Below are 25,112 nucleotides of genomic sequence, written 5' to 3' on the forward strand. Positions count from 1 at the left end.
TTTGGCGGCGGGTGGGTGGGTGAAATTCACTGCATGAAGCGGGGTTTTCATCCTGTTTCATGGGTGGGCCAGCCCTGGACATCACATGCCATAATGTACACACATATTGCATGTATCCCACTTCGTTCTCTACTCAACAGTCTTTTTTCAGCAGGGTGGGGCTGTTGTTTTTTTGTAAAAGTTAAAGCCACCCTGTAAATTGGTGCAGATAAATTTCAATGAAATTTTCAGGGGTGGTGGGTTTGGCAGTTACCTTAATTAATCACTTTATGAGATGGCCAACAATTTTAATCTTTTTATTATTACTATTAAAAAGGGTTGCCTCTCTGCAACCACCCAGCCCAACAACCAAAATTCCTGGAATACTTATGGGAAAGACAAAATGTTCCTGCTGCCATCGTTCACAGATTTTTTAAATAAAATACCAATGAGTCTCATGTTGCCTGCTCTCTTCAATTGTTCTGGCACCAAGCCAAATCTTGGTGGATTTCCAAGCCAAGTGGATTTTTAGAGAACAAAAAATAACAGCAAAGTTAATAGTCATACTAAAGAAATGGTGTTGATAAACAGCAAAACCGCTACTTACAGTAACTATCGTATAGTGGTTTGTGAAAGTTTTGGTTGGATAAACAGCTCTCATGTATTTTGCATGTGTCCCACAGGTTTCTGAAATGGAATGTGCTTGGTGATTATAAAATCACAACTAGGACAATATTCTATATTAAAAATTGAAGCATGCAAAGAAACTTCAAAAAAAATACTTGTAAATATTTCCCACAGGTCATTCTCCCTATTAGCTGCACGGCAGAAGGAATTGGCAACCATTCTCTACCCCATATATACTCTCTGCTCAAGCAGGGCTTGAGGTGAGCGATGGCCATGGTTTTGTAGTCTGGCTATGCTTCCTCTTTTACAGAGAACAGTCCTCTATTTTAAGGGCTGCCAGAGCTCTGTCGACTGTTTTGAAGACATCCTGTGTTTGAAGGCCATTCCAGCCCAAGTCCAGATAAAAGATAAAGAACCATCAGTAGGAAGGGCTGGGCCTCAATGCTGCCCATCAACAGCACCTGGACAGCACATTGAGCAAGGCACACAGGATACCTGATTACAGGCTTCCACACTATGGCGAGATGTCCTGTATTTCAATTTCAATTAGAATTAGAATTTCTAGATTTGCCCTCTATACACATATATTAGCACATGCAAATTGTATGCAAACCAATATCCTCTTGTTTGGTGATTCGGAAGTGGCCACCCTAGTGGTTGTCCCTTTAGCTTCTACTACAAGGAGCATCTGTTCAAGGTGGCCACTTCCACGTTCAAGGAGGAGTGGGAGGGAAGCTCCAGCAGCTCTTCCCAGGAACACCTTCTTTAAGCCAGGAAGCATAGCTAGAGGAAGGGAAGGAGGATATTCTTCTCCCCTTCCACTAACTATTCCCCCCCCTCAAGAATGCCCACTTTTAGCAGCTATTTATAAGTAATCTCAAAGTTCCTAACTAGTGGTTACAGAAAACAATTGTTCATCTGAATACCTTATAAGAATAAGGTTACTTACTGAGCTTTTCAATATTTGGCAGTAAAGCACTCCATGTTTCCAAGTACTCTGCCCTAAAGCCATCCATTGAAAACAGAATAAGGGGCGACCGATCAAACCTGCAAGTCAACACCACACAGTCAATATGTGACATGAGTCAGGAGATGCAGCTCCTTGCGGAGAAACAGATGTTGCCGCATTCCTGTAAAAACAAAGCTTAAGACGGTCCAAAAATGAATTTTAGAGAATCTATTTTAGGTTACTGGGGAACCAAAAGGGAAGCTGGTTGTTATCAAAGGAAAGCCACATTTCTGTTGCTGCCACAGCTACGCTTCAACCTAGCCTGAGAAAGCAGGCTTCGCCCTGAGCTAGCATATATATCAAGGGGCAGGAACAGTGTGGGAGGGAAAGACTTTGAACTGGCACCCTTCTGGGCATCAGCAGCTGCACTAGACCAAAGCAGACAGTTTGTCCATCTAACTCAGCATTGCCTTCTCTGACTGTCAGTAACTCTCTGGGGCTTCAGGTACAAGAGTGGTGCAGCTCAGTCATTTTTGACCCTGGCTTATGTCTTCCCACACCCATTAGACAGCCAGGGGTATGACTTCAGTTGTGAAGCACATGACTACCATTTCTTTTTCCGCCCTACCCCACCCCACCCCACCCCACTCGGCCATGCTTTACAGCTACTTCGAAATGCCAGACATATTAGAATAATAGGAACAACAAAACTGTTTGCCAACCCTGATTTAAAAAGAAACAACCACTACTAAGCACATGCAATTTTGCATTTTAAGCTCGGTTAAATCATAGCATCATCATGTGTACAGGAATAAAATGGAGCCGGCTTCTGCTGCTGGCCTGCTGCTCTCTGAGTGGTTATTAGGGAGCCCCCTGGTTGCGGAGGGCCCAGACTTTGATCCCAAAGTCCAGCCCTAGTTACACCACTGTTTTCAAATTAAATCCTGCCTGATCGTCTTCATTAAACTTTAGATACCAGGGATTTAACCAGAGATTACACTGTAAATATATGAGATCAAGATGTTTAGACTGCAAAGTTTTCATAATACGTTCATTGCTATTTCAAAAGGCAGCCCAAAGAAGATTAAGGGTCATATGTACAATTCTGTGTTGACCCAGGATTCACCCTCCTGCGCTCTCTGACAACTTGTAGCAGTTCAAAGTTTACAGAATGCTGACTATGAAGATACAAGCCCTGACATGTGAAAAGAAGGGGTAGATTTGCCCATGGTGATGACTCAGTGATAAATAGCAATTAAAATTAATGTGTGAAGGATATAAAAATCTCACAAGAGACCTAAAGAAAGGATCCCTTTTGGGTGCTTTAAATCAATGAAATGTGACAGGTGGAAATTTGTTGCAAAGATTCTCTTTCGCTCTTTCACACGCTCTGTCAGGTGATTGTACATAAGAGTAAGGGTCAAACTGCACATTATATGCAAATACCTGTAACTAAACCCTGCTGGCACCTTCTAAGGAAAAGTAGCTGCAGAGGGCGGATTTGGAGTGAAGAATGCAGGTGCGAGGGAGTGCTTAACCCTTTCCCTGCCCATCATTTTGTGCTGCAATTCTCCCTCTTTGAAAGCCATTTTTCCTCCATGAGTTTCCAAACAAATGAACATTTGAATTTCTCTTTAAAGTCACAGGATGGAGTGTCCCCAGGGTTCATGGGAATTACATCCGTCCTTGCAAATAGAAATGATTGGCTAAGGTGCAACATACACTGCTTGGAACAGAACATGGGGGACCGTTTTTCAGAGGGGCTTTCAGACAAAGGAAACGTGACTGCTTCCTCATTTGCACACTTTCTGTAGAACATGGCGATGTGGTGTTATTTTATATGGTGGACAGCTGAGTTTGTAAATTGATTTAACTTGAGATTTTTGAAAGCCAGTATGGTCTAATGGTTAGATCTGGGACTAAGGAGATCCAAGTTCAGCTTCCCATGTAGTTCAAACCCCTACACAGCTATGAAGGTCTCTAGGTGATTTTTGGCCAGTCACTCTCTCTTGGCCAAAGCCATCTCACAGGGTTGTTGTGGTAATAAAAGGGAGAGGTGGGAAACCATATATGCTGCTTGGAGCTTCTGAATTAAACTTCCTTGAACTTTGTACAAGTGGGATACAAATGTTTTAAAAATATAAACACATTTAAAGGAAAATTGTTCATCTCTTGCTCCTCTCCAGCTTTGTTATGATCCGTTAATTCCAGAAGCATGAGAAGTTTATGCAGCAGTCTATGGTGGGCTTCTTTAGATTAAGGGGAAATTGCATTTCCTTACTGGAGCTATGCTCCCTGCTTCTCTCGCACAATCATAATGGGGCTGCATTACATGGGAGGAGAGGGATGACCACGTGGTCTGTAATTGAAAACTTCCCCTTTTCTCCATTCTCATACACTTGAATGGGATTGCACCCTCTAGTGGGTGCTTTGTAGCAAACTTTCCCTGTACAGGGCAGGGAATCCCAACATATTTCATTCGGGGTTCAGGCCTGGTTTTGGTACGGAAACAGCCTTGGTCGCCCTGTATGATGACCTATGTTGGGAGAAAGACAGGGGCAGTGTGACTCTGTTGATTCTCCTTGATCTCTCAGCGGCTTTCGATACCATCGGCCATGGTATCCTTCTGGAACATCTAGCTGAGTTGGGAGTGGGAGGTACTGCATTGCAGTGGTTCCTCTCCTACTTGGTGGGTCAGCTCCAGAAGATGGTGCTTGGGGAACATTGCTTGGCCCCATGGATTCTCCAGTATGGGGTTCCTCAGGGGTCAGTCTTGTCCCCCATGCTGTTTAACATGTACATGAAACCATTGGGTGCAGTCATCTGGAGTTTTGGAGTGCATTGTCATCAGTATGCTGATGACACACAGCTCTACTTCTCCTTTTCCTTTTCATCAGGATGTGCTGAACCGGTACCTGGCTGTGACAATGGACTGGATGAGGGCTAATAAACTGAAACTCAATAAAGACAAGACTGATATGCTGCTGGTGAGTGATTCTTCTGGCTGGATGGTGGGTGTTCAACTTATTCTGGATGGGGTTGCACTCCCCCTGAAGGAGCAGGTTCATAGCTTGGGGGTTCTCCTAGAACCATCTTTGTCACTTGAGGCCCAAACTGGACAGGGATAACCTAGCTTCAGTCGTCCATGCTCTGGTAACCTCCAAATTAGATTACTGCAATGCCCTCTACGTGGGGCAACCTTTAAAGACAGTTAAGAAGCTGCAACTTGTGCAAAATGCAGCAGCCAGATTGATAACTGGAACCGGAAGGTTCGAACCTATAACACCAATTCTGGCCTGCTTGCATTGGCTGCCTATACGTTTCTGAGCCCAATTCAAGGTGCTGGTTTTAACCTATAAAGCTTTACACAGCTTGGGACCACAATATCTGACGAAATGCCTCTCCTGACATGAACCTACCCGTACACTGCGCTCAACATCTAAGGTCCTCCTTCGAGTGCCTACTCCGAGGGAAGCTCGGATGGCAACAAGGGAGATGGCCTTTTCAGTGGTGGCCCCCCAATTATGGAATGATCTCCCCTATGAGGCTCGCCTGGCGCCAACATTGTTATCTTTTCAGTGCCAGGTCAAGGCCTTTCTCATCTCCCAGGCATTTAACAGCATTTAACAACATATGCTAAGTTTGTTTGTTTTTTAATGGACCCCAGAACTGTTGTTTAAAAAATGGATACCGTTTTATACTGTTGTTTTTATATATTTTAATGGTTTTAAATTTTGCATACTTTCTTTTAATGTCCACTGTTTTTAACTTTTGTAAACTTCCCAGAGAGCTTCGGCTATGGGGCGGTACATAAATTTAATAAATAAATAAATAAATAAATAAATATTTCCTGCTGCCACCCCCCAACAGCAAAACAGCAGGGATTAAAGGCAAAGAGATGGCACTGTGGCACTGTGAAGGCAGTGCCCATGTTATCATGGTAGCAGAGCAGGAGTAGTTACTTGGTGGAAGGAAGCAAACTGACAACATGATTAGGAAACAGCAGTAAACTCTCTTGCAGAAGCTGCAGTAATTATTTATGGTCTGGAACTCCAGTGTGATCTGGCCTGTATCTCATACACAAACATATGTCAGCTTGGAATGCTGTTTCTCACTAAAAGAAGCATTTCTTTGTGTAGCTCTTTAGAAAACGAAACAATACAAAATTACAGGCAGCCTTCTTTTCTAACGTACATACAAGCTAGCCAATAGAGAATAATTCATCCTTACCCTGTTGGGCACTGAGCAGTGTTAGAAGAAGTACATGTATCTTTCAGCCAGGATGTTTCTCCTATAAATCAGGTAGAAAAAGATACATTTTAAATTTGGGGCGGGGAGAGCCACCCAGAGACGGTACTTTATTTATTTATTTAATTACATTTATATACCGCCCCACAGCCGAAGCTCTCTGGGCGGTTTACAACATTTAAAAATAGTAAACATTAAAAGTATACAATTTAAAAACAACAACAACACACACACACATAAAAACAGTATAAAAACAACAGTATGCATTTAAAAACAACAATTGTGGGGTCCATTAAAAACAAACTTAACGTTGTTAAATGCTGTTAAAATGCTGTTAAAAATGCCTGGGAGAAGAGAAAAGTCTTGACCTGGCGCCGAAAAGATAACAATGTTGGCGCCAGGCGAGCCTCATCGGGGAGATCATTCCACAGTCGGGGGGCCACCACTGAAAAGGCCCTCTCCCTTGTTACTTAGATTCTCCTGCATTACTCTCATAAACACAATGGGTTGGATTCAGAAATACCGCAGAAATTCTGCTGACGGCACTGTTCTGCAGACTTTGCATGACATAGATGAGGTGCAAGTACTCATCTTTACAAAAAAAAACCTGCGCAAAAGTGTGTAAGATCTCGTGCTGGCATGCCTCTTGAGATGTTGTGCAAGAGACTATGGAACAATTTGTGCTAAGAGAAGCACACAGCCGGATTCCAGTTCTCTTATGCAAGCAAGGAACATGTGCTAAGTTGGGGAAATCCTTTAGAATTCTTTAACAGTAAAGATAATAGCAAAAGCAGGAGGGAATCTACACGTCATACTGAAGGAGCTTGCGTGCACCTCCAGTGCGCCCCCAAAACGATGGTGTAGATTAGGGGTGTGCACGGACCCCCCGCTCCGCTTCTCTTCCAGATCCGCGATTTGCGGATCGGCCCACTCCGCCCATGCCCGCTCCGCTCCGCTGCGGAGCTCCGGATCCAGATCGGAGCTCCGTTTCCCCCCCCCCCCCATAGGCTTGCATTAAGCTAAAAAAGTATACAACTTTTTTTCTGTGAAAGTTAGAAACCTCAAGTTTGGCACCATGACACGTCACACGCACCTCACACACACGCACGCCAAGACTCAAGGCAATCCCATCATCCCCTGATTTTGGAGGAATTTATGAAAATCGGGCACCCCATTCACACCCCTTTCGATAGCTCTGTCAATTTGCACGTGAAAAATCTCAAACTCGCCACCATGATAGCTTATCCAGGGATGCACACGCACACCAAGACTCAAGGCAGTCCCATCATCCCCTGTTTTTTGGCGGGGCTTAAACCTGCAGACAGCTCAATGGGGCCATTTCAAAGGAAATCCCAACATGCCATGAATTGGGGAGTAGAGATCAACCTAAATGAATCTTCTTCCACACTAGAAAAATGGATTTGGAACTTCCAAAACTCTAAGTGAGCGCAGGAAGGACTTCTCCCCTGAGTCAAAGCCAGACACACACAACATCCCTGCGAGGCGGGCAGGGGAGGAGAGAGGGAAGGCAGGCAGGCAGCTGACATTTCTGGGGGCATAAGGAAGTGAGCCAAGGATAAGCCAGTAATGCATATAAAATGGAATAAATAAATAAATAAACAAAGGAGGGGTGGAATTAAAAGCAGCAGTGTTGCTGAATAAACAACAAGAAGAACTTTTTTAAAAAGGCTATATCTGTTTTTTACCAGCAATAGGGGGACATGCCCAGGGGAGGGGGAAGCAGCTGCCAATTTGACGGGTCCTAGTGACCAGTCTTTTAAGAAGCAACGCTGTCACTTCAGCTCATGATAGGCATTGCTCCACCGGGTTACTCTCTTTGGAGGGCTCTGATGGCCCTCCAAGTACAGGAGAGAGTGGGGGCACGTCCACATGGCATGCCCTAGGGGAGCGCATCCCCTTGCACCACATGTATTCAGTTGTTCCCCAAAGTTAGGGTGGGTAGCACTGCTGTGTGTTTCCTATCTGTTAGTATGATTTCAGGTTGTGTTAGTGCATTTGGTGGAGCTACTGTTTTAAAAAAACACTGGGAAAACTCCGTTCAGAGTAGAATCCCAAGTTACCCGTTTTGCCTATCCCCTCCTCCAACTTTGGGATCATGTGATCATGACCGGGAGTTGACTTTGCCCCTCAGCCCTTCGGAAAAGGTATTTTTCCCGCCGGTTTTAAAAAAAATTCTAGCACACGAACCGCACCACGCAGAGAGCTGAGAGTAGGCTCAAAATGACCTCCATCCACGACTCTCTAAGCACAAGAATTTTCAGAAAGATAGCTTCAAAAACAACACAGTTATCCCCCTTTCTTTTCCGCAATGCAATCCTATGGGCGAAATGTTTCAAGATGGCGATCGGACCGGACCTTGGAAAGAGGAGCGCTCCGAAAATGGGCGCTTCTCTTCGCCTTGCTTCTAGGGGTCCGCGGTCCGCTTCTACTCCGCCTCTGGGCAAGGTGGAGCAGGCCAATTCGCTCCTGCTTCTGCGCTTCTAATCGGAGCGGAGCACATGCCTAGTGTAGATCCTGCCCTGAGAGACGGAGGAAGAGGCGGAGGAGGCGGCGGCTGGGGAATCCAGCTGCATCCTTGCCGCCACCGCCCACCTCCCCACCGGCCTCCTGCTGCCAGCAAAAGAGCCACCCGGGAGGAGGAGGCTGGGCGAAGCGTGACTTGTAGATCCCCCCACTGCCAGAGACTTTTCCACCAGCGTTCAGCGGCTGCTTACCTTTTCCAAACCATGTAGATCACAGGTTCTGAGCTTTTCTTTTGCCACTGGTGTGTGTATGTGTGTGAGAGAGAGAGTGGGGGGAGGGGGAGAGGGAGGCTGGAGCTAAATCGTGTTTTGCCTGCAACTAACCAGATTCCGATAGTTAACGTCCCCTTCGCCCTCCTACGTGCTTGTCTCTCTGTCCGGGTGCCTCTTTCGCCGGCAGCTGGAGGTGGGCGGCGGCGGAGGCAAGGACGCGGCCGGATTCCCCAGCCTCCTCCTCCATCTCTCAGGGCAGGATCTACACCATTGTTTTGGGGGCACACTGGAGGCGCACGCAAGTGCCTTCAGTACGACGTGTAGATCCCTTCCAGGATGTAGTGACAATGAGGTAGACATTTTCCTAACACCCTTTCCACTTCATCCTTTTCTTTTCCATGATTAGCTGTAAATGGCTGAAGACAGCAACACACACACACACACGTAATATGCTGATATGTCTATTTGAGTACAATCCAAGCTGTTAACATCATAAAAATGCAAAGAAAAAACTATCAATATCTTCTAACATGTCACATAATTCCCCATAACACTTGCAAACTATACTTAAACTTTTCATACCCACCCAGAATACACTTTAGGATTTAGTTAAATATGGTGACATTTGGTTCACATGTACTATCCCAACCACAGTTGGGCTATTGGGGCCCTTGCCTAGGGCTCCTGCACCTCATACACTCTGATTCCCTCCCCTGTTTCCTGGTTCCATAAAACCCTCGTTTGCCATAATATCCAAATTGGACAAATTATGAATTGCGCAAACCACATTTTGCCTCCAACTAAAATTGGAAATTCACTTCGAATCATAGATTTCAGCAAACTATAGTTTCCCAAACCAGGAAGTGAGGAAAGGAATTGGAGCATGTGAGGTGACAAGGGAGGTCAAGAAGGAAGTGTTCTGAGCCCTGACAGCTAAACCCTGGCCTGACTCTTATGTGTGAACCAAGTCAGTATGTGTGAACATGTAAATTGACTTTTATGTTTTGGAGGGAGTAACCCTATGACAGAGTCTGAGGGGGGGGAGAAATAGGATTTTTCACTTTGCTGACTCTGAGCTCAGAGACACCACTCTGAGCATGAAGGCAGAAAACCACGCTCTCCTCCCCCTCCCAGGTGGTGGTTGCCTCTCTGTGGTGGTTGCCTCTCTGTGCTCAGTAAACCGAATACAGAGAGGGCAAAAAGGGAGTGGTCCCGGGGACAGGGAGGGTAGAAGAATGTGAAAGCTGGTGTAGACAGCTTCCCCGAGGCCAAAGCAGATCAGTACCAAAGCCTCAGGGCACCTCGGACCAATTCAAAATCGCACTGGACCACTCACCCCGCCCACCCGCTCGGGAAAGCTGGCACAAGTCTGGCCATGAATCCATTGGACTCACCACCCTCTCTGTCCCCCTCCGCACCCTTCCTGGTCACCTCACTCCACCGCCCATCTCCTGCCACCGAGACTTACCTGTAAATTGTTCTCCTCCCAGAGACCCAAGCCATGTTTTATAGTTAAGATCTCTGTTTTTATTATATCTATGGCCACAAACTACGGCCCTTTATGGCTGCTGTAGTTTTTAGCCATAGATATAGTAAAAAGAGAGAGCCACCATGATCTTAACTATAATGCGGTTTGGCTCTCTGGGAGGAGGACGCAATTTACAGGTAAGTCCCAGCAGCAGGAGCACTGTGTTGGGGAGGAGGGGAAGGGGGAGAGGGCTGCAAATGGGGAGCAAGGAGAATGCGAGTGGGGAATGAGGAGTTGGGAGTTCCATGGACTCCCAGTCAGTCTTGCAAGGCCGAATCGTTTGGGGGGGGGGGAATCTCGCTTTGGTGCTGAGGCAAGGCAGACACCCCCGAAGCACCTTGAGTCAAATCAGGGCCATTTTGGAGGCTCCGAAATGGCCTTCAAGGAGAGGGATATACTTAGTAATATATGAAAGTTGCTTTTTTAACAATTCCCTACAGTTTCACCTTTGCAAGCGCTTTTGTAGTTCGTGCAGCAATCTTTTTTCTCCAAGCAGTCATCAGAACAAGAGCACAAACTTCTGGCCATTCGTGTCTCACCACAGCGCGATGCAGTGCAAGTCCATCTCTGAGCTAGGGAAAGGTAAGTGCCAGCATATTTACATATGTATGTGTGTATGTATATATATATATGAAGCATGGCTGAAAATACGCATCTAAAGAGTTTTCCTGATGGGAAAATTTAGTTTAACTGGAAACAGAATTCTCAATAGAAGAGCATAAATTCCTCTAGAATTTTTTCCCCAAATGCAAGCAAAAATGGTGTGTTCATGTGCTTCATGCACTCTTGTGTCCTTCAAGAGTTTTTGGCACAAATCCTCTCACAGGTTGCAACCATGTGTAGTATCTGATGGATATTTTGATGATGATGATTTGGAAAAGGCAACCATTTCCCCCCGGAAAATCTGCATGCTATGCACTTTTATGTGAGGCCTAAATAAGAGGCGTACAATAGATACCCTAAAATGACATATGTAATATGGGAGTTCCATATTACTATATTATTCTGCATTTTTGTGTATATGCTAACAGTGACCTTAAGCATTCATGCAGATGGCCTAATAAGAGAAAATACAAACTCTACTTCCCTTTTGGTGTGCCAATACAATAGTCTCCAATTAACCATAGTTTCCCATTTCATCTGAACATGGAAACCATGGTTACAAAAAACTTCCTGACTGTTAGAGCAGTACGACAATGGAACCAGTTACCCAGGGAAGTCGTGGGCTCTCCCACATTAGAAGCCTTCAAGAGGCAGCTGGACAACCATCTGTCAGGGATGCTTTAAGGTGGATTCTGTATTGAGCAGGGGGTTGGACTCGATGGCCTTATAGGCCCCTTCCAACTCTACTATTCTATGATTCTAGGATCTTTAAACAAAAATCAGACCATGAAATGGGGAAACTATGGTTGATTGAAGACTTCCACATTGCATATAGACACAGCTTCTTCATACCTTGATTTATTAAGGCAAAATATAATCATTTGAACTGGGCTGGCGAGTACTTGCAATCATTACTGCAAGGATGAAGAACACTCACTGTGGAGAAGCTATGTTGACAAAAAACCTACCGGCTCCAGATTTTACTGCAGTATGCAGTAAACCACTGGCCCAGGTCAGGTCTGCATCTAAAGTCTACAGTGCAACAGTGGTTTTGAACTGTAATTTTGTTTGCCTGAAAAGGATAACTTCTGTATTTATTTATTTAAAATATTTCTTGACTGCCTTTTCAGGGCAGAAGCACTCCTAAGGAGGCATACAACAATAAAACACATAAAACCAATACAATACAATAATAACACAACAACACAATAAAAACAATGATAAAAGCTATAGAACATCATGCAACAATACTGTTTAGAAGCTGTATGTAAAACAGTTGTAAGTATTTTTCTTACCATGCAGTGACCGGGGGCTGTCTATACATGGGGGTGGCTCCGTGGTGGCGCTGTAGCACTTATACCACACAGCAGCAACTGCAGAACCATCCCAGGGCTTTCTCCTGAAGCTCTGAAGTAAAAAAGTCAGGGACTTATCCTGACTTTTTTATCTAGAGCGAGGCAAGGACAGTGCATCTGTCGTCTATTGCTGCTCTGAAGCGAGGCGGAGGCGTGGCCAGGCAGATAGCAACCCCTCATTGGTTGCCGTCCATCTGGACAGGGGGAAGGGGTGGGCCAGTGAGCCGAATATCTGCCAGTATGCCCCAGTGCTGCCTGCATCATGGCGGGGGGGGGGGAAGTCTCCCTTTTGCTAGGGGAAAGTTCTCCATTCCGTTGGCTTCAATCCCTGAGAGGTAAGGGGGAAAAGGTCAGGGAGGGATGGGCAGGGGCAGTGGCAGTAGCCACTGATCCATATAAACCCCACACTCGCTCTTGGCATGGGGATAACTTGGCACAACCCTGCAGGAGTGAAACCACAGGGTTTGGGGGCCTCGAGGTGCCAATGCACCATCATCAGGACAAGCCGCTGAATCAGTTTGATCCTGATTGCAGTGAGCAAGCATAAAGCCTCTTCAGTCACTTTAGCCAATCAAGACCTACCTGATATCTGCACCAGGGAAGGGAAGGGTCAGTTTTCTGCTCCCTTGACAAAAACTGCCTCTTGCGGTGGAGTGGCCCCCTTACCCCTTTGAGAACTCTGGTTCAACCTAGAGGGAAATCATCTGGGCAGAAAGAGTACACCTACTTGGTGCCACACAGGTAGCCTCATAATCCCAGCAGCAGGCTTGCCGTTTGGTACACTGGTCGTCGCAGCTACAGCCAGCCGTCTCTTTACTGAATGTTTCGTTGCATTTGTATCTGCAGCTCACTGGAAAGAGAACCAAGGATAGCTAAGTAGGAATTAAACATGTACAAATATTTCCACATTTTCTAGGAATGTGCACACAGGTAAAATGCCCAAGTACACATGGAGCACTTTCCATGCATTTATGAGAATGAGAAGCCCCTATAGTGTAGGGAATTCCTCTCCTTGCTTCCTCTCCTAGCCCGGTAACTTCCAGGGGGGAAGGAGGTGGGTCCATGGAGGGGGCTCAAGCCTTGGCTGGCCAGATGGGGAACTTCCGTAGGCCAAATTAGGCCCGCGGGCCAGATGTTCCCCACCAATGTACTCCAAGGGCAATGGAAGACGTCCATAGTTGCAGCATGTCATCTTCTTTGTCCATGTGCATCTCCTCTGCAGTGCGAGACATGAGTTCCAGCTGTTTATGGGACCCACACCATATATGATGCTGCTTTGCTTGTAGCAACAGGTGCATAAAAAGATGGGATGAGGGACACATCTTATATATCTGTCTCTTTGAATGTTCAAATCACCAATGTACTTAGGAATGAAGAGCTAGGCTGGGATCATAGCCCACAAGGTTAAGCTTTACTCGTATTTACAACAGCAACAACCTTAAAGTGGATCAGTGCTGGTGTGCTAAAAGGGGTGTGGTGGTACCTGTGTGTAAGTGGCTAACAACTTCCAGGGCTCCATTTTGTGCAGTGATTCCAGTCAGCTTTTGAGTACCCAGATGACTGTATGTATCAGACTTCAGGGACATAATAACTGGTGCTATGAACTAGGGTGGCCATATGAAAAGGAGGACAGGGCTCCTGTATCTTTAACAGTTGTATTGAAAAGGGAAGTTCAGCAGGTGTTATTTGTATATATGGAGAACCTGGTGAAATTTCCACTTATACACGTGTATAAGTGCATACACGTGTACACACACACAGAGAGAGAGAGAGAGAGAGAGAGAGAGAGAGAGACCCCACCAAAACACTGTACCAAAAATCTACCCAAAGTGGTGTACCAAAATAATATTAGGGCCCTGTTTTGGATCCAGTCCTGTTGGCACTCACCACCTAAGTTTGCTGTTAGAGGGGCTGATGAGAATTAAAAGGCCTTTTTAAGATCAGCCAAGAAGACTGAGAATTCAGAGCTGTTACCTTTATATCAGGAGGACAACTATTCATCAGGGAGTTATTTATTTATTTATTTATTTTTACAATATTTATATACTGCTCCCCATTCAAAATTTCAGACTGGTATACAAGATAAAATAAAATAAAAATAGATTTTTAAAAGAAGCCAAATGAAAAGTGAACCGTAGCTGGTCATTAAGGAAAGACTTCCTGGAACAATGATTTTTTCAGGAGGCGCCGAAAGGAATACAAAGTTGGTGCCTGCCTGACCTCCAGAGGCAGGGAATTCTATAGGAGGGGGGCTACCACACTGAAGGCTCTTCCCCTGGTGGACTTCAGCGGAGGATGCATCTATGTGGAACCACCACCAGCAGGCCCTCGGATAACCTCAGTGACCGGGTAGGTTGGTAAGGAAGAAGGCACTCTCAGTTATGCAATGTTCTCAGTAATAATATTTTTGCACTGGTATTTCAAGGATGATTTCATTTCATTTCACCTGCCTATTTACTTTGGCATAGTATGTAATGAATATAACATTCTATGATTATTTTGTGGGAGCTTCTGTTTACATTAAAGTTATTTATTGTTTCACTTTCAATATTGGATATAAAAATTGCCTCTCAAAATTCTTCACCCTATCTGTTAGCAGAGAAATTGAGAGGACAACTTCAATATGTTTCTCTGGGGAGATGTGAAATCCTCATATATTTTCTTGGAGCTCACCATTAACAGTGGTTTGGCACAACTTCTTTTTTCCTTGGGGTTTTTGTGCTGTCACTGTAAGTGACAACACAGCCTGGTCACCATTTTGCATTCTTCACCATACCCCATACTTACTGTCAATCAAGGTCATTGGGCCTCACCACAAAAATAGTTGAGAAAAATTGGCAGTAGCCAAGAGTGCAAAGTGTGTGGGGTTTTCATCATCATCATCATCATCATCATCATCATCTTTGCAGCCTCTCAGACTACCTGCACTACCTGATCCAAAACTGTTCTATGGGAGGAATTATCTCATGATGTCTTCTCCTGGGCTTTAATTAAAGTGTGGGAAGCTGAGGAAGCTACAAGCTGCCAGAGAGATAGGAGAACAGTGACAGACAGGACACTCACACACACTCCTCGACCACCTCATAAGTAAAGTAAGCACGAGAACTGCCAACTCAACCCATGAGAATTTCTCTGAATTTTCCCTCTCTTTTGAATTCATTTTTGAAAGCAATTTCTTTTCTGTCAAATTGAATGAGATTGGTAAAAAAGAATGTGGAAGAAATTTTCGGCAGAGCAGTTGTGGAAACATGGTGTGAATGAAGGTTTCTCACGTGCCCCTTCTCAACTTATCTGCCTGCCTTTGCTAGCTTGCATTTTCTGAACAGAGTCATAGTTTTTTTAATGAAACTTAACATTTCAGATCATTCTGAACAGGGGGCACCCACTACTTGTGCATTGCTACTATAATATATTCAATAATTTAAACCAGCCACAATCCAATGAGTAAACAAGTTCATGATCATAAATAATGTAGCAAACAATCTTCATAATGAAGTGTAAAAATATGTCCAACTCTCTTCATCATCCCACCATGTTTAAATAGAAGCTGCAATCCATGGCATGTTAGTTATGTCTGGGTCCAATTTTAATCATTCCTTCTTACCCCATACAAAAAATAAATAAATACAAAAAACCACCAGCTTTCGAGAACAAACTAGATGCCAGAGAGAAGGGGTTTTATGGCAGAATGTTCATGGATGTGAGCCCCCACTTGAAGGGTGACCATGTGTCCTACAATACAAAGTACAGTCCTCTCTCTGAAGGTCTGTCAGATGACAGTCCTCTCTTTAAAGGCGTCTGCTGTTTAGAGGACTGTGCAGCCCAGGTCCAGTTTAAAGCAATGAAGGGAGAGCAGGGGCCTTGAAGCTGTCTATCAACAGTTAGCATGTCGACAGCAGACTGAATGGACACACAGGTCACCTGATCACAGTCCTCTTCATGATGATGAAATGTATTGCATTTCTATTTAGATTGCAGTAATCATTTCTAAATTTGCATCTACACATATAAATTAGCACTTGTGGATTTTATATAAATTGATGTTCTTCTTTTTTTAATGGTGCCTTTCCTCCTTTTTAGGGATATGTAATGGCCACCTGACTTAGACCAGATCTACACCAAGCAGGATCTGACACTTTGAAAACTGTTGATGGAGTGTTTCCTGGGACCCCAACAGTTGTCACTACTGTTATAAACTGTTTTAAAGCAGTAGTGTAGATCCTGCCCCATAGCCTGAAATGGTACAGTCCAGGCACATGTTTACCACCTCAGTGAGAACAAGGCTGAAGACATACCCCACTCCCTTTTAACGTTTTTTGAAACTTTTATATTAAATTGTAAACATACCTTGTGGTTGTACTGTTTTCCTCAGTCCAAGTCCCAAACCTAGTCCGAGAGCTACAACCACCAGAGAAACTAAAAGAACCTGTTAGACAACAACAAAAATACCATGAAGTTAAAATGGCATAACACACATACATTCTTAACAAATAATCCATACAAATACCTTTGAATGGAAACACTATACTCTCTAAAACGGGAAGCTCCTACAACAGCAGGGGAATAGAGATTTTGTTTTCAAGTAAGGCTGAGATCCAATACCCATTGAACTCAATGGGATTTACTTTTGAGTAGACATGAATAAGATTGCAATGTTAGTAGATGAATGCCACATTTTAAAAGAAAGCTGCCACAAAATAAAATTCCCTAAGGAACAAAAGCTGTTGTTTAGATTTCTGCTTGGTGAAGAAACAAAATTAAGAACTATTTGGTGAAGTTACCTGTTTATTCTCAAAGCACTCCATTAGAAGCACTGTTACTGGGGTTACCACATCAAGACATTGCCCCAGAAAAGGACAAAAGGAGACAGAGGTTTACATGCATTTTGCAAATGTTAATGTATACATATAGTTGCAAATTTAGAAAGAATTGCTGTAATTTAAAGAGAAATACAATACATCTGCCCTGGTGGGAAAGATGTGACCAGGTAACCTATGGGCTTCCTCCTTCTGCCGTCTGGGTGTTAAGTGTTGATGGGCACCTTCAAAGCCTCTTTTCTCCCTTCTGATGGTTCTTCATCTTAAAAGCAGACTTGGACTGGACAGCCTTCAAATAGGGCTGTCTTCAAATAGAAGATGGTCCTCTGACAGTCCTTCAAATAGAGGGCTGTCCTCTGTAAAGTAGGACACATGACCAGTCCAGTCATTACACCCAGGGATAGGGTGACCACATGAAAAGGAGGAACAGGGCTCCTGTATCTTTAATAGTTGCACAGAAAAGGGCATTTCAGCAGGTGTCATTAGTGTGTATGCAGCACCTGGTGAATTTCCCTCTTCATCACAACAGTTAATGCTACAGGAGCCCTGCCCTCTTTTGTATCTGGTCATGCTAGGCAGGGTTCCTACAGCATTAACTGTTGTGATGAACTGTTGTGATTTCACCCGGTGCAGCATGTATACAAATGACACATGCTGAAATTCCCTTTTCTATACAACTGTTAAAGATACAGCAGCCCTGTCCTCCTTCTCATATGGTCACCCAACCCAAGGAACTATGTCTGGTGCCATCACATCCAACCAAGACTGTTCTATTATTACAGGGTGCTCTTACTTAAATACAGCCTGATTGATCACACTTGAATGACACAATCCTATGCATAGACAGAAAAAAGTCCTACAACTCCCAGCATTCTCCATCCAACTCATGCTGGCTTGGGAATGCTAGGAATTGTAGGACTTTTTTCTGTCTAAAGATGTATAGGATTGTGCCCTAAACTGGTGCTATTTTTTTCCTGCTCTTGTTTTATTTTTTATTTATTTTATTTATTTATTACATTTATATACCGCCCCATAGCTGAAGCTCTCTGGGCGGTTTTATGAATACTTACATGCTTACAGTGCAATTGTATACATGTCTAGCCAGAAGTAAGTCTAAGATCAATGAAACTTATGTACTACCATATAAGTATGTCCAGGCCTTCAGACTTAGTTGTGGGTTGTTGCTGTTTTTAAATAAATAAATAAATAAATAAATAAAATTGTGAGCTGCCTTGAGTACATTTTTGCAGAAAGCAGATATAAATCACAGTGCAATCCTATATATGCCTACTCAGAAGTAAATTCCACTTTCAATTGGGCTTAATCCCGGATTCAGGATAGCATTACCTCTTCTCTCTCCAGCTGCCTATGAAATCCCACTGTAATCAATGGGACACTCCCACAAAGGGGTGCAGTTAGAATCTGAGTTCGGCTGGCTATGAGGACATTCTGCTGCCTTCTAACCAGGGCTAAGTGAAGGTGTTGTTCTTTCAGTACACAACTTGTAAACAATGGGGTCAAAACCATGTAGGATTGTGTACTTATGAACAAAAAAGAGCACAACAGCTGGAATAAAGAACCGAAAATGCTGTAAGGCACACCATTGATATTGTATATCAGATATGTATTTAATTATGCAATAAATGAATCATCATCATCATAGACGAAAATGCTTATTTTAGTTTAGCTTGAAGTAAATGGTAAGGTAAAATCTGCCCACTGATCCTTCCCCAGATTTTTGTGTACTTGCCAAGAATAAGCAAAAATCAAACAGTAGAAAAAATGCAAAATGAATACTGAATTTAGTAAGCAATTAGGGGGACTGTGATATGGAAACATTACCCAAGCTACATAAACCATTATGCAAAACCAACAAAATAGCCAAGCAGGAAGTATATTTCATAATTTCCCAGCAGGTGGTTACTATATCCAAAAAGCAAATAGCAGCTCTTTCTTCCCAAAATACCTGGACAACTTTAAAATGTACTTTTAACCAGTTTTATGGTAGTTTTGTGGAACAAATCCTGGAGTTTTGTGCTGCCATACACAAGTGTGTACTGACACATCAAATTTCTGAGCTAAACCATCCCAGCTGTTGTCATCTTTCCTCATAAGGGAGTTGCTCCAACCCCTTTTCTGCACCCTTTCCATACTAGCAGGTTGACTAGCAGGGCTCTGCTGCCTTGCTCTAATGCACCCAACCATCACTGACCCAGGAAGGGAATGTTGGACACTGGCCTAGATTGTTGATATTGTCCATGTCGAGACTAGGATTCTTCAGGAATAGGGTGGCCAACTGTCAGGATTTCCCCGGATTTGTCCTGGTTTTTGTTCTTTCTATGGTGTCGGGGGATTTTCTATAATTTTCAATAATGCCCTGGAATGACACACCTTCCCCTTTAAGGCTGCTATTAGCATGGCAGGAGGGAATGACATACTTTCTTGAGGCACATAATTCCCCCACCCCGAGCTCCAATTGAGGTCTTAAAGGGGAAAGAGGGTCATTCGTGGACATTATAGAAAAGGCCCCAATTGGAGTGGATGGTGGTGGTGCAGAATGAAATCCTTTCCCCTCCTCCACTCCAATCGGGTTCTTTAAGGTGGCGGGGAAATAACGTACTTTCTGCAGGACACAGAAAGCTGCTTCCCCACACACACACTAGGTGTCCTCTTTTTTGGTTTCCCAAATATGGGCACCCTATTCAGGAGTGATCAAATTATGACATCCTTTAAAGAAGCTGGAACTCCTCCTTCTCTTTATGAGGGATTTAGAATCTCCTGGAACAAGACAGACATCACCTGCCCCACTTTCTGAACATTACCTTCCTGTCCAGCTGAGAAAACCAAACGTAGCATGTACAGAACGATTGGACAGATTTATCCTGGGACAACCTCATGGTTGTCATGGTGGCCAAGGCAGTCGCAGCATGGATGTTAAAGTCCCTCAGGCAATATTCTTGAGTATCATCAACATCCTGTTTGAGAGCGCCTCCATCAGCTCAGGTAGGGAGGCTGCAGTGCAGTAGGAACCTAAGAATATAAGAAGCTGCCCTATACTGCGTTAGACTATTGGTCCATCTAACCCAGTATTGTCAACACTGAGTGGCAGTGGCTCCCTACAGTTTCAGGCAGGAGTTTTTCCTGCCCTAGCTGGAGATGCTGGGGATCGAAGCTGGCACCTTCTGCATGCAAAGCAGATGCTCTGCAGTTGAGCTACAGCACCTCCCACCAGTAGACTGTGTACTGAGTGCTCAATGTGAGATACAAACACCCCAGATTGGTAATCATCCAGTCCACAGGCCTGGAGAGGGAGATAGAACTCCTGCAGACAATAGCAACTCTCTTTCCCTGACCTTCCAGCCTATGCTGATAACTGCACTAAATACCCAGACAGGCATAGCGTAGAGAGATTAACTCTCTAAACTCCAAAGTGCCCCAGCAGTGGGTCATCTGCTACTTTTGTTGCATGTCTGTCTCAATTGCCCAACACTTCACACCCTTGTAAGTTTGTGGGGGGTTCCTCGGAACTGGTGCTGACCCCACATAGTTCCACTGAGTTATTTATAACAACAGTTACTCAGTGATTTGGCAAGAAGGAACAATCCTGTAGTATGAAACACTAAGAGGAGGTGAAACACCTCCCTAAGTGGTATGCTTGATTATGAAATGGTAAACCATCATTCTGAGCCTCCAAGTTCCTCCAACATTTCCATTTCCCCCTTAAGTTTGTGCAGTCACCCCTTATGTATTCTTCCTGGTATTTTGGTGTGGTTTGGGTGGGATCATAGGCCAGATCTACACTATTGCTTTAAAGCACTTTAAAACTAGGGTGACCATATTTTGGAAAACAAAAAGGAGGACAACATGGCCGCCCCCAAGGGGGCGTGCCCAGTACCAAGGGGGCGTGTCCACCCGAACATAGCCTTGGTCACATGTCTGATTTTACAGCACACATTTAAGACAAATCTCTTCTTCATAACATCTTAATGTTAAAATCACTGAAATAAAGAACAAGTGAGAGATTCAATGTGTCTGAAATTAACTTCACTCACTCCTACTTTTGTAGGTTTTGCTGTACTTTGAAGCTTTTGCTATACTCTTTGTGTTATTTTATTTATTTATTTATTTATTTTATTACATTTATATACCGCCCCACAGCCGAAGCTCTCTGGGCGGTTTACAACAATTAAAAATAGTAAACATTAAAAGTATACAAAAATTTAAAAAACATAAAAACAGTATAAAAACAACAGTATAAAAAGTGTTACATTCTCCCCTTCCCTCAAATATTTTTTCTGACTGTATCTTCACTCATTGCAAGCTGCTGTTGTTGTTAACAGGGTTTGCTACTGGCCCCAGATCTGTTTCAAATTTGGTATGGCTAAAGCTCTACCTAAAAGCTATCATGGTGCCAACTTTCAGCTCTTTATCTTTAAAAATGACAGTTTAAAAAATAATAATTTAAAACCTCATTTTTTAAAAAAAATCTAAAAAATCAATGGATGAACGGATCTCTTTCAAATTTGGTGTGGCTAAAGCTCTACCTAAATCCTATCATGGTACAAAGTTTCATCACTTTATCTTTAAAAATGATGATTTTAAAAATAATAATTTTAAAACCTCAATTTTTAAAAAATTCCTAAAAAATCAATGGATGAACGGATCTATTTCAAATTTGGTGTGACTAAAGCTCTACCTAAATCCTATCATGGTACAAAGTTTCATCACTTTATCTTTAAAAATGACGATTTTAAAAATAATAATTTTAAAACCTCAATTTTTAAAAAATTCCTAAAAAATCAATGGATGAACGGATCTGTTTCAAATTTGGTGTGGCTAAAGCTCTACCTAAATCCTATCATGGTACAAAGTTTCATCACTTTATCTTTAAAAATGACGATTTTAAAAATAATAATTTTAAAACCTCAATTTTTAAAAAATTCCTAAAAAATCAATGGATGAACGGATCTGTTTCAAATTTGGTGTGGCTAAAGCTCTACCTAAGTCCTTTCATGGTGCAAAGTTTCATCTGTTTATCTTTAAAAATGACGATTTTAAAAATAATAATTTTAAAACCTCAATTTTTAAAAAATTCCTAAAAAATCAGTGGATGAACAGATCTGTTTCAAATTTGGTATGACTAAAGCCCTTCCTAAGAGCTACCATTGTGCCAAGTTTCATGTCTTTATCTTAAAAAATGACGGAGTTATAAGCATTTTTGTTAATTCCCATTAGAGCTGCTCTTTGTTTAAAATCCGGATTTCCCCTCCCCCTCCCGGATTTGCCGGTTTGCACCATGAATCCGGCCAGATCCGGGCAAATCCAGGTCATATGGCCACCCTATTAAAACAGTTTTATAGCACTTAAAAGCAGTTAAAGCGCTTTATAACTGTTATAAAGCGCTTTAAAGCAGTAGTGTAGATCCGGCCATAAATCTACCAGAGAGAGAACAATGGAAAACATTGAGAGTCTGCATTAGTGGACATGTTTATCCTCTTCTCTTCCTTTATACAGCAAACAATAACTATTCAATTGGCTTAAGTTTATTCTGTCATTAAAAAAATGCCTAGATTAGTATTGAATGCACAGAGTTTTCTGCCTTTGCTTGAGGAGAGGGTTGTGTGGTCTAACCCTCCTCTTTAAAAAGAAAGAAAGAAAAAGAGGTAGTGTATACATTCTATGGAATGGGAATATGCAGAGTGAAACTAAACCTTTGATAGGTATGCATGTCCAAAAATGTATGTAAACTTATTCATAGGCCCAGTTCAAATATACAAATGAGTCGCCGTGAGCCTCCTGCTCACGTGATCCCTTCTCTTTCATGTCCATGAGGAGATTGGAAACATCCACATCCACCCATAGGCTTTCCTTAGAAATTTTCCCAACAGGCAATTTGTTAGTCAACAGCAGGGCTGGGGAACTTGCAGCCCATGGGTCTGCCTTGGACTCTTCTAGGGGCGGGGCTTGGAGGCCAAGCCACACCCCCAGAGGAATCTCCACTGGTATCTCTGTTCTCAGACTGGAGATAACAGCAAGGATGTGGGTGGCAGAGGACCCAATTCTGTCAGTTTGCACATCACACACTGCCTCCACAGGGACAACACACACTGCTCCAAGCTGGGGTTCGCCTGTGCTCTGCCGTCCTACATCAGAGAGGATGTGACACAGGCAAAACATTCCCAGCGGCAGCTGAAACATGCCACCTGCCACTTGGGTTGGGGTGACTTTGCCCACGCTGTGTCCCCCATCAGAGAGGACATGGTGCATGCAAAGATGGTAATTGGCTTAAATGGCTGCTGGAGCTCCAGGTTATGCTTTGTTTGATGATCGGATATTGTCTGGAACGTGGTACACACCCTGACGTCATCCAGCCTGAAATGGCCTGGGTAGGGGGCCATTTGGCCCACCACCTCAAAACTGTTTCCCACCCATGATCTAGTGGCAAGAGCTGACAAGGCTCTGTGTGTGTGTGTGTGTGTGTGTGTGTGTGTGTGTGTGTGTGTGTGTGTGTGTAGAAATTCAAACAGGGTATAAACCAGTCAGTTTGTAATCAACACAAATGAACTTGATTAGGAATTCAGCACTTTTCAGCACAGAAACTATATTACTTTAAGTCACACACACACTCAGTAAACAAAGTCAAAGTTAGCCCACAGGAAGTGGAATGCACACACTGTATCACCATTAGGAAAAGGAGTCGTTATGGGTTAGTGTTTAGGGGTGTGCACGGACCCCCCGCTCCGCTTCTCTTCCAGATCCGCAATTTGCAGATCGGGCCGCTTCGCTCCACCCCCGCTCCGCCTATGTCCGCTCCAGTCCGCTGCGGAGCTCCGGATCCGGATAGGAGCTCCATTTCCCCCCCCCCATAGGCTTGCATTAAGCTAAAAAAGTATACAACTTTTTTTCTGTTAAAGTTAGAAACCTCAAGTTTGGCACCATGACACCTCATGGATGTATACACACGCACGCCAAGACTCAAGGCAATCCCATCATCCCCTGATTTTTGGGGAATTTATGAAAATCGGGCACCCCATTCATACCCCTTTCAATAGCTCCGTCAATTTGCATGTTAGAAACTTCAAACTCGCCACCATGATAGCTTATCCAGGGATACACATGCACGCCAAGACTCAAGGCAGTCCCATCATCCCCTGATTTTTGGGGAATTTATGAAAATCGGGCACACCATTCACACCCCTTTCGATAGCTCCGTCAATTTGCACGTTAGAAACCTCAAACTCACCACCATGATAGCTTATCCAGGGATACACATGCATGCCAAGACTCAAGGCAGTCCCATCATCCCCTGATTTTGGGGGAATTTATGAAAATCGGGCACCCCATTCACACCCCTTTCGATAGCTCCATCAATTTGCATGTTAGAAACCTCATACTCGGCACCATGATAGCTTATCCAGGGATACACATGCATGCCAAGACTCAAGGCAGTCCCATCATCCCCTGATTTTTGGGGAATTTATGAAAATCGGGCACCCCATTTGCAGACGTGGACTGTTCTCTGACATTTGGACAGATAAAAAAAAGAGAAGTGGGCACACTCACAGATGCCATCTAGACCCACAATCATGCCAAGGTACAAGGCAATCCCATCATCCCCTGATTTTTGGCAGAGCTTAAACCTGCAGAGAGCTCAATGGGGCCATTTCAAAGGAAATCCCAAGATGCCATGAATTGGGGAGTAGAGATCAACCTAAATATGAATCTTCTTCCACACTTGAAAAATGGATTTGGAACTTCCAAAAGTCTAACTGAGCGCAGGAAGGACTTCTCCCCTGAGTCAAAGCCAGACACAAACTATCCCTGCAAGGCAGGCAGGGGAGGAGGGAGGGAAGGCAGGCAGGCAGCAGACATTTCTGGGGGCATAAGGAAGTGAGCCAAGGATAAGCCAGTAATGCATATAAAATGGAATAAATAAATAAATAAATAAATAAACAAAGTAGGGGTGGAATTAAAAGCAGCAGTGTTGCTGAATAAACAACAAGAACTTTTTTAAAAAGGCTATATCTGTCTTTTACCAGTAAGGGGGGGGTGGACGTGCCCAAAGGGGGAAGCATCTGCCAATTTGACTGGTCCTGTCTAGGTACAAGTCTTTAAGAAGCAAACGCTCACTTCAACTCATGATAGGCATTGCTTCACTGGGTTACTCTTTGGAGGGCTCTGATGGCCCTCCAAGTACAGGAGAGTGAGGGCACGTCCACATGCCCTAGGAGAGCTCATCCCCTTGCACCA

General features: G+C 43.7%; 1 protein-coding gene across 1 annotated transcript in view; it reads right to left on the minus strand.

Annotated features, from left to right (window-relative positions):
* The window catches only part of ENPP3 (ectonucleotide pyrophosphatase/phosphodiesterase 3), a 69,394-nt gene that overhangs the window by 41,774 nt on the left and 2,508 nt on the right, over window positions 1-25,112 (minus strand). Inside the window, exons 2-7 of the mRNA XM_063124672.1 lie at window positions 16,393-16,471; window positions 12,773-12,895; window positions 10,534-10,659; window positions 5,786-5,846; window positions 1,556-1,653; window positions 587-666 (exon numbers count right to left, since the gene is read on the minus strand). Of these exons, the coding sequence (XP_062980742.1) occupies window positions 587-666; window positions 1,556-1,653; window positions 5,786-5,846; window positions 10,534-10,659; window positions 12,773-12,895; window positions 16,393-16,471 (567 nt within the window). The remainder of the gene's footprint in view (window positions 1-586; window positions 667-1,555; window positions 1,654-5,785; window positions 5,847-10,533; window positions 10,660-12,772; window positions 12,896-16,392; window positions 16,472-25,112) is intronic.

The sequence above is a fragment of the Elgaria multicarinata genome, chromosome 4 (assembly GCF_023053635.1).
Source record: "Elgaria multicarinata webbii isolate HBS135686 ecotype San Diego chromosome 4, rElgMul1.1.pri, whole genome shotgun sequence".
NCBI classification, from domain to species: domain Eukaryota; kingdom Metazoa; phylum Chordata; class Lepidosauria; order Squamata; family Anguidae; genus Elgaria; species Elgaria multicarinata.